General features: G+C 42.1%; 1 protein-coding gene and 1 non-coding gene across 3 annotated transcripts; both read right to left on the reverse strand.

Moving 5' to 3' along the window:
* Positions 1-3015: 3015 nt before the first annotated feature.
* On the reverse strand, positions 3016-9919 carry LOC146643784 (polyadenylate-binding protein 1). Of its 2 annotated transcripts, none has more exons than XM_085395462.1 (14): positions 9155-9919; positions 7570-7763; positions 6660-6775; positions 6276-6415; positions 6069-6163; positions 5837-5974; positions 5499-5594; positions 5013-5379; positions 4467-4577; positions 4205-4350; positions 4001-4085; positions 3742-3872; positions 3527-3619; positions 3016-3411 (listed from the first exon to the last, which is right to left on the reverse strand). In XM_085395462.1, the coding sequence occupies exons 1-13, from the start codon at positions 9345-9347 to the stop codon at positions 3527-3529; spliced, it is 1905 nt and encodes a 634-aa protein (XP_085251588.1). In that variant the 5' UTR covers positions 9348-9919; the 3' UTR covers positions 3016-3411. The 2 variants fall into 2 exon arrangements, with proteins under 2 accessions (XP_085251588.1, XP_085251589.1); XM_085395463.1 differs by lacking the exon at positions 9155-9919 and adding an exon at positions 8823-8844.
* LOC146643785 (small nucleolar RNA SNORA5) lies at positions 5667-5803 on the reverse strand. The gene has a single exon (XR_014909460.1). It is a non-coding gene; the product is annotated as a small nucleolar RNA SNORA5 (small nucleolar RNA).

The following is a 9919-nucleotide window of genomic DNA, read 5'->3' on the forward strand; positions in this document are numbered from 1 at the left end:
ATCCATTGCCATATATGTTGATGTTAATGTCACCAAAAGTCTTCTCAGAGATGGCCTTGCTGTCGTAATGCTGACGCTGTTAGTTATGATCAAGTGTTTTCTTCAATCAGCGTGATAAGATGCACAGTCATGTGTTTACTGAGTTCCTTGGACTTTCCCATTGTTCTGAGTATAGGTTTATCTAAAGACCTTGCAATAATTAAACGTTTTTATGATGTCAAAAAGAAACTACCAGTTGTTCTCTAATGAAAGGTTAAATGTAAAGTTAAAAGCCCCAAATTACAATAACGTCCATGCCTCTGATCAGTGGATCAGTGGATGTGAAGCCAAAAAGTAACTCAGACCTCCATTCTTCGTACTGGCCACCAGGGGGCGATAGCTGTGATGGCAAAAAAACAAACAAAAAAAGCCAAAAACAAATTCCAGTCCTGAAGACGTCTGAGAGAAACTAGCTCTCAAACATGATCTCCGTTAACATGTTGCTGTTGACTTTGTGGTTTCTGGGACTCATTTTATTATTATAAAATATTAGGACATTTAAAAAACAGAAACGAAGCTTTTTTCAGAGAGCAGAATTATTCAGACACAGTGACCTGCCCCTTGATCATTACATCCAGTTTTGAAACACCAATGACAAAAAGACTCATCATAAGGCTTCAAACCGGGACTAAATTAACTAATGGATGACATCACGACAGCTGCGTCCATCTTTTATACCACCTATGCTTCTTAAAAGGCAAAGCTATATTATTTCACCCATTGTTCGCTGGTTTCATGTCACCAGGTCGTCTCTAGTTGCTTCCTGTAACTGTTTTACTTTTCAAAGATGAACATAAAATAACAAAACCCGGGACGGTAGAAACTTGTGCTTCAGTATGTGGCTTACATATTACTACACCATGGGTTTTCAATAGTTCTTCATCTGCTTTAGTTTGGTGCCACCCCAGTCCAAAAATCATAGAAAGGCTCCTGGCTTAGGGAACTATAGAAACAGAATATACAAATGGCAAGATTTTTGATTTAACCTCTGTGAACCACACATGGATTTATTGAATTTATCCAATAAGATGATTTGATCTGGACCAAAGTGGTCTTTCTTTAGAGAACTCCATAGTTTACCAAAGAGTCCAGTGCTTTGTACACACACTGAAGAACACATCAATAAACTAATCAGTCATAAGAACTCAGTTTACTCAATATACTCCTGAGCTTTCACAATGTGTGCACATCTTACTGAGAAATGAACACAGAAGCACAACACTGACATCAACCCTGATTTTATAATCACACGTATCACATCTGTTAAAGATGATGTCACCAAAAGTTCCCCCAACCTCACTGGCCTCACTGTGGTAACCTTGATACTGTTCTTGATGATTAAATATTTTTGCCTAATCATCATGATAAGAGCCACACTCATGTTGGCTGTTGGACTTTGCTTGGGTTTGCCCAGCTGGCAGACAGAGCAGCAAGGTTCAGCATCCAGTAATGTTTTTTTTCTTTCTTTCTTTGTCTCATCCAATCAGATCTCCGTCTGACAGGAATGCATCATCACCCTGGGCTATAAGAAGTGTAAGAGTCCTGAGTAAAGCCACCATCTGGTCCACATTCTCCTGCAGCACAGGTGAGTCTGATTTATTTTCTAATAGGTTTGAATTAAAACCTTTTCTCTCCTTTCCCCCAAAAAGCCTTAAATTGTTTATATTTTCTGAGACTTGCTGTAAAAGTGCACCTCGTAGTATGTGAAATGTCAGCATTTAACAGTGACGTGAGGCAGAGCTCAGAGGCAGCAAAAGTTTATTTAAAGACAGGCATTAAATAAGCCAACTCCTACAAACATTTACTATGCTACTTAAATGCAATAATAGAGCAGAACGTAATATAAATGCTGGAAATGTAAAGAAAATGACTTTTAAAAGTACTCTCATGTGTAGGATTGATCCTTAAAGTTATATTTTTACATAAAAATTCTGGAAGAGGCACTTTTTATGTGCTTTAAGTAAATTATAGCATTTCTTTTGCTAGTTAACAACCAAAGAAGCAAGAAGCTCATTAAAAATAAACAAAAAAAACCTCATTCCAGTTTCTACCCAGGTTGAGCTTCAAGGCTTAATTTTCTCTGTGATAAATTATTTCAAAGGTTTAGAGTATATAAGCTATAATCACTGACTGCTGAAGTTTGAAAAAATACACAAAACATTGATTCTGTTTCCATGTGACAACAAGTCAAACCAGGATTCCTAGACAATAACTTTGTCATTGACTCACCTGATTAAACATGGTGTGGATTTTGTGGGTGACTTCAGGCAAATACTGCTTTTTAACATCTAACGCCTCAAGCGCACTGCTCACCAAACGTTATGTGTTGTGCAGGTGTAATCCAGTCAGCAGTCATGAAATTCTCCCTCATTGTCGCCGTTGTCGTATTTCTACCACTCATACTCTACATGTATTTATACCTAGATTGTCAATAAATGAGAGGTGTGAGCATGTAAAGAAGCCTGCCAGTAAACATGGCCAGTGGTGCGTTTCTGATTTCTAAATGTAACAGTGAGTCATTTTCTACCCTAACAGGACTTTCTTGGAGGAGAGGAAAGCCCAGCTGGAGCCTCTGGCCATTCAGATCCAGGAACAACTGAGGGCCGCTTCCACCAACGTGGAGGAGCAGCTCAAACCTCTGGCCACCCAGTTGCAGCCCATGTTTGAGAACCTCCAGAAGCAGGTGGAGGCTATGGTCCAGACAATGAGAGATCAGGCCGCTGCCATCGGCAACTAAATGAAAACGATCAGCTTCTCTAGCAGACGTGCCACCACATCACCATCTTTTGTCGTGGACTGAATTCATAGAGCTGCTCGTGTTGGATGGCTGACTTGACATCAGGGAGCCTAAAAATGTGTTTCAGTGCTTGTTAATGTTTGACTGTTCCTCCTGTCACAAAAGCACAAATAAAGAAAAAGACTTGAAACACAACTTCTGTGGTGGTTTCATAATGTGAACTAGTGATGCCTCAGATCGAGCATGTAACAGATGTGTTTTATTATTCGTTTTATTCAAGCAAGCAAAGGTCAGGGGAAAATTGACAACAACAGGTCCAAACATTCAAAAAAGAAATTGATAAAATGGCAGAAAGGAATGCTTTCAATCTTTTGTTCCACAGAATTCTCCTTTAAAACCCCTCAAAACTGAGCATTTTTTATTTGAACTTTTTCCCTTTTTTTCCCCATCTTTCATTCAACAAACCAGACCTGATGTTTCTGTTCATTGTAGGCCGGGCTGGAGATTTGTTTTCATTGTTATTTTTTTTAATATATTATTTATTTTCTTTTTACTTTGTTTTGTGTGTTTTTCAACTTTTTCCACTGTGAAATTCTTTTGTCCATCGGTGAAGCTGGTCTCAAGGTTCCACACTCCTGCGGAAAAAAAAAAAAAAAAAAAAAAAAATGTGACGTTTTCTATTTACAAGAGGCTCTAAATGAAATGAAAGCACTAGCCTCTCCTTGTTACAGCAGCTCTGAAAAGTCATACCTAAACACTTGGGACACCAGCTGAATTGGTCACTGTCTTCTGGGCGGCTTCCTTGGCCTGATGAGCCTGCAGTACAGCCACAGCCTCATCCACCTAAACACAGCAGGTCACCTAATGTTAGCAACAGCGAGCACTCTGCTCTCCTTTTTAAGAGGAAGACTCTTAAAATAATTAACGGCCTGACATTGTTGATAATAACTTGCGTAAGTACTGACCTTTGAGCGGAGAGACTCTGGGGACTCCAGCATGTGGAGCAGCTCTGAGTTGTCGATCTCCAGCAGCATGCCTGTGATCTTGCCTGCCAGGCTGGGGTGCATGTTCTGGATCAGTGGAAACAGACGCTCACCTATTGGAGGGACACATAAGAGATTTAAAGACAGGATGAACAAAGAAAGGCCGTGCCTGTACTCAGTACTACTGCTATAGATAGGCTAAGGCTACATTTAGTCATGGAGAGCTGCTACTAAACCTTACCCAGCATCTGCTTCTGCTCCTGAGGAGGAGCAGCAGCCAGCATGGAGGCAGTCAGAGGCTCCTGTCCCTGGACGTGGACTGCAGGCTTTGGGAAGATTGGAAATTTAAAAAAAAAAAAAAAAAAAAAATTTATGTACATCCCAGTTTTTCCTCAGTTGTAGGGCAGAAAAAAAGCCATTAGTTCTAGATAATGAGCATTCCTACCTGCTGCATGTTAACTTGTGGCTGAGTGTTCATGTGCTGTTGGGTATTGCGAACTCCTGCTGCATACTTGTACTGAGGTACTCCACGCACGGGGGTAGCTGCTGCGGCAGCTGCAGTGGCTGGTCGGGGGCCCATGGTCTGAGTGGCTGAAGGGGGGAAAAAAGAAAAAGAAAAAACAAAAAGGATGAGCATGAAATATAATAACTAACAAGCAGAAGAGTTACAGGACACAACTGTGTGTGGACAGTGTCAGTGGACTGACCGACTCGCTGGGTGGTCATCATGCGGGGCACCTGGGAGGAAGGCCGCACTGTGCTGAAGGTTTGAGGGCGAGGGCCTGAGGGACGTATTCCACCCGACATGTTCTGGAAGTCTATGGACAAATAAAATCAAACTGCTATTAATATCCCATTTATAGTTCATTAGTTAAATTCATTCAAGCCCAACACACACTCCAGAAGGTGCATTTGAATATTTTAGCAGCACAAACATCTCATTCTCATTTCAGCTCCTTTTCATACTTGTTCTGCTTTCTGACCAGATAAAGTGAAAAGTATGTAAATGAAAACAGCTTTATTGGGAATTTGACTATATTAAGAAACAGTGCTGTCTCTGAACATCTCTAAATGAGCCGTTCAACTGAAGTAGACTATGGACACAAAACGCAGGTGGTCTGCTGATTTTTGCATAATTGGTGAAAATAATAGACAATCTGTATTTTACAAAATAACATATCTTTCAAGTCTCTTTTAAAACAAGAATAAATATCAACACAAATATTACAAAAGGACAACCTCTGAATACTCACGCTGTGGTCGAACATTTTGGGTGGTCCAGCGTGGGCTCGGGCGGAGCTGGGCCATCTGGCCAGCAGCTGGGTAGTAAGCGGCACGGTTCTGGGCCTGGGGGATGGCTGCCATGAAGTAGCCGGACGGCGGGGCGGCCTGGTACGGGTTAATGACTGGATTTGGCACTGCGCGCACACTGGCCATGCGCTGCATGTACTGGTTGGTCAGGTGGGCTTGACGCTCCTCTTTCCTCTGGGCCAGGGCCACGTACAGCGGCTTGGTGGCTACGATACGTCCGTTCATTTCTGTCACAGCTTTGGTGGCCTCCTCTGGGGACGAGAAGCAGACAAAGCCAAAGCCTTTACTGCGCCCTCCTTCCATCATCACCTGAGAGAGAAGAGAAAAGGCATTTATAAATACTACATAGTCACCAACTGCCAGTATCATAATAGAGAGCATTAAAAGATCATTAGTGCCAGCTCATAAAATTCTATTATCGGTCATACCTTGGCACTGGTTATGGTGCCGAATGGCGAAAACTCCTTCCTCAGACGTTCGTCGTCTATTCCATCGTCAAGGTTCTTCACATACAAATTAACACCCTGCAAATAACCAAAAGTAATCTTGTAACTTCTTATAAACACTACATATACAAAGTGATCTCCAGCAGATGTTTTTGTCTGCAGCACATTTTTATCCCCAGGATCCACGGTGAAGGAAAGTGGGGCCCATGAACTACAGTGTCACTGTTGCAGCCATTTTGGCCAGTGCAGCCCACCAAAGAGGGAGCACTGAATTTGACAAAGCTGCGGTCTCTGGGCAGACTTGTCAAGAAGAAACGAACCTGGTAGCGAGTCATGCGGTCTTGCTTCATCTGCTCAAATTTGCGCTTCAGCTCAGTCTGTCGCTCCACCTTCTTCTGGGCGCGGCCGACATACATAAGCTTGCCGTTCATCTCCTTCCCGTTCATCTCATCCACCGCCTGAAGAAAGCATGAAATCGGGTCAAGTTTGTGAACATTTTCTGGCGGATACGATGTTTACTTTTTTTGTTGAAAGAAATTAAACGTGGCTCACCTTTTGGGCATCCTCGTGTCTTTCAAAGCTAACGAACCCAAACCCTCGAGACTTTCCATTTTCGTCCGTCATGACCCGGATACTCATGGCATTACCTAAGAAACAAAAAAACCTTATTGCCTTCCTTTTTTTTTTTTTTTTAAATACCTCTTTATGCCAACACTGGAGCAGCTGAAACCATTTTAAAGTTGGGACACGCCGACTTACCATATTTACTGAAGAGCTCCCTCAGCTTCTCATCGTCCATCTCATCGCCAAAGTTTTTAATGTAGACATTTGTAAACTCCTTGGCTCGGGCACCCAACTCAGCCTCGCGCTCTTTGCGAGATTTGAAGCGGCCCACAAACCTGCATTAAAAGGATATTTTAAAACTTACAAGCGCATTCATTATGGGGGACAGTAAAAATTAGTACAGTTTAATTACTGCATAACTGTTATGACTTATTTGTATATTACAGCTATACACTTTTATCACAAACAAACTTCATCAACATTGCACTGAAACATCCAACACTGTTGGTTAACATGACTCAGCAGCTTTCAGAAATTATACATCCAAACACCTGGAAGCCAGTGAATACATTCACTTACACTTTCCGGTCATTGAGCAGCATGCCATTCATTTTCTCAATGGCTCGTTCAGCCGCCTCCTGAGTCTCAAAATGCACAAACCCGTAGCCTTTAGAGCCATTCTCGTCACAAACCACCTTACAGGAAGAGAACACATGCAGCTTTTAAAAACACACACAGACACAAACATGCAGCAACAAGTATACTTAACCTGAACAGTCTGTAGGATCACACTCACATTAAAACATTGTTATTATTATATGGTCATGTTATTGTATATGAATGTTTATATTGTTTATATTGTTATTGGTTGTGTATATTTGTGTGGAAATATTCTATGTACATATATTGTTTAAAATTCAGATCAGATGCATAACTGCATTTTATTATTTTGAGTTGTGCATTTTTCCAGCGATGATACGTTGAATCTAACCTGTCTCACTGTTACCTTTTCTAATATTTCTGGCTATGCAGCCAGTTTTATCACGAAAAGTATACCCTGAAAAATAACCTGCATATTATGATTTGTAATAAACCAATTAGAAAATCTAAACACGGTCTAATGAATGAATGTAAATCTTTCTCTGGATCCAGTGTGTCACTTTACATCCAAACTGACTGGTTCAGGGATGCAAACCCTCTCCTCCTTATAATCTGTTTTTCTCTACATCTCCACATTACTATGTTGCAGCTACAGATCCAAATTGACGCGTTTTTCCATCTTTCGTGACGTGAGGAGTGAGTATTCCGGTGTCAGCAGAAAAGGTGAAAAAATGTGTTAATGGGAGAATGCTTTTCACAACTCTGTAGCACATAGTCTCTAGTAGAGCTCTTGCATGCGAATACAATCATACGACCTGCTGAGCCACCTCCACCTCTGCTTTCAGGTTACCTGTAACAAAAGGGAGAGAAAGGGGCAGAAAAGCTTTACCTTGCAGGACAGGATGTTGCCAAAAGCGGAGAAGGTGTCATAAAGAGCCTTGTTGTCAATGGACTTGTCAAGATTCTTGATGAAGATGTTTCCCACGCCGCTTTTTCTCAGTGATGGATCACGCTGCGACCACATGATGCGTACAGGCTGCCCCTTTATCACGTCAAAGTTCATGGTGTCCAGTGCACGCTCAGCTGAAGAGAGAGGGGGGGGGGGGGGGTTAAAAGAAATGATTAGGTCTGAGTCATCCATTGTGTTTGGGTGTGATAGCAACCAGCTGATATGCAGGTTAGTCTTGAGAGGGGGGGGGGGGGGGGGGTTGTGAAAAGCTGTTTAGCAAACCAATGTGAGAAATCTTGATTTACAAGATTTTTTTCCCCTGAGCCATTTCAAAGAAATGAAAGCAGCATTAATTCTGTAAAGGTGTTAAGGCACATTAGCATGTGTTAGTCCTCCTTTCAGGTATCATCCCCCAGGGCAACTTCACAGTAGGTGCTTTAATCGACTTCCTTCAGTTCAAACTGGTCCTTCTGGTCACAAGTACATCAGCATATGTACATTAGTAACCTCTTGCGTTCTCCCCACTGAGAGCAGCACAGCAAATATTACATCCTGTGCATTAATTGGGGCTAACCTTAGTTCATCTGCACCTTAATCTCAATATTAAACCCCTCTGGTGAATCTAGATGCTGTCAAGCATCCCCACTAGTTTCCCCAAACTTAGACAAATAAACCTGAAGGCATTGCTGTACATATGCATTTCAACTGGCAACAACTTTAAAATCAGAAAACATCCTACAAATAAAGTGTGTGTGTGTGTGTGTGTGCGTGTGTGTGTGTGTGTGTGTGTGTGTGTGTGTGTGTGGGGGGGGGGGGGGGGGGGGGGGGACACAAGTGGAGTCAAACCATTAGGTAAATATGAGATGATGGAACAACATCTGAACAAACTGAAACATGGTCAAAATTCTGGCCATCGCTGTTGAAGATTAGAAACATACTCAAGAGTCCCTTTTCTCTTTGCTCAAACAGTGTTAGGCAGAAAACGTTTATAGAGGTGGATGGAGGCAGATTTGTGGCCTCTAGACAGAAAAGCATTTTGCAAAAAAAATAAAAATAAAAATAAAAACTTGTTTGAAAGTCAGCACTCTTATTTTTCCCTTCCTTTAAGCCTGAGATCTGTGGACTCATTGGTTTAATTTAGCACTTTGTGATTTTTGTCTTGAAAGGTTCTATACAAATAAAATTTTACTTACTTATTTTTCCCTGATGCTGATAAATGTTTACACCACCACTTCTAAACTGTTGTCTAATCGTTTTAAGGGTAAGAGTTGGGGTGTTGTCCGCACAGAAGGGAGATAAAAGTGGACCAAGTATTCGCTCGGCAGCCTGCAGCAATGCTACATTACTGGGGAGGGCTGGGCGGACTCGGTGCTGCTACGCCACTGCTGGGAGGTTCACATGAGGAGACCCTACCTACAACATGTCGGCCGCAGTCACGTGTAGTAGGAATAGGCTAGCTCTCACTTGTCACTGATTTCTTATAAAGCACATTTTCTCAAATGTTATATTTAAATAAATTACTTACCGTCCGCCGGTTGCTGGAAGTTTACATAGGCGTATCCCAAGGAACGCCGGGTGATCATGTCCCTACAGACCCGGATAGAGAGGATTGCTCCGGCTGGGCTGAATTTCTCGTACAGCATGGCCTCGGTCACATCTTGATGCAGATCTCCGACGTACAGGGAGGCCATGGGGTAACTGGGAGCACTGGGGTTCATTTTCCCGTGGCTGTGGAGGCTAGTAGAATAATCGTACGAAGCTATATGTTCTTAAAGAAAAAGTTTGCGACGATGAGCCAATACCTCGGTTGTCCAACGGTCGCTAGCGTCACGTCGGTTCGGGGCAGAACGTGATACAACCGTTGACTAGTCAAGTCAGTTGCAGTGTTTTCGGGTAAAAGAATTTATAAGACGGAGATGCTAAAATGGCAAAACGTCGACTTCTTATTGGCTTAAAACTGTCATTCAAACCTGACATGCAGAAATAAAAGCAAATATAGCGGTACTTGGCCTCGCTACGGAATCAGTAACACGTCGACTAAAAAAATTCGATACGTTAGGCAGCCCCTGCTTGTACGTTACCGTCCAGTCCTCGAATGTCTCCTCCAGCTTCACCGACTTGTTACAAAAAGAAAAGTAAACGGAAAAAAAAAAAAGATTTTTTGGCGTTTTTTATGTTTTAAATTTTTTTTGTATTTTTATTTTTTTATAGAATGTGTGCCGAGCGAGCTCAGGAGCACACACGCACTCACACAGCACTGACAGCCGGGTTTGAGGGGGAGGAAGTCCTC

This window comes from Rhamphochromis longiceps, linkage group LG22, assembly GCF_057381845.1.
Source record: "Rhamphochromis longiceps isolate RC_006_pf linkage group LG22, R_longiceps_female_GT1.1, whole genome shotgun sequence".
NCBI classification, from domain to species: domain Eukaryota; kingdom Metazoa; phylum Chordata; class Actinopteri; order Cichliformes; family Cichlidae; genus Rhamphochromis; species Rhamphochromis longiceps.

What these genes read in the sequence shown, in the direction of transcription:
- LOC146643784 (XM_085395462.1), bottom strand. Translation starts at nt 9,347, where the DNA reads ATGAACCCCAGTGCTCCCAGTTACCCCATGGCCTCCCTGTACGTCGGA. An exon ending in ACCGCATGACTCGCTACCAG is followed by an intron (nt 5,595 to 5,836) that starts GTTCGTTTCTTC and finishes GGTTATTTGCAG; the next exon opens with GGTGTTAATTTGTATGTGAA. An exon ending in CAGAGTCTCTCCGCTCAAAG is followed by an intron (nt 3,620 to 3,741) that starts GTCAGTACTTAC and finishes TGCTGTGTTTAG; the next exon opens with GTGGATGAGGCTGTGGCTGT.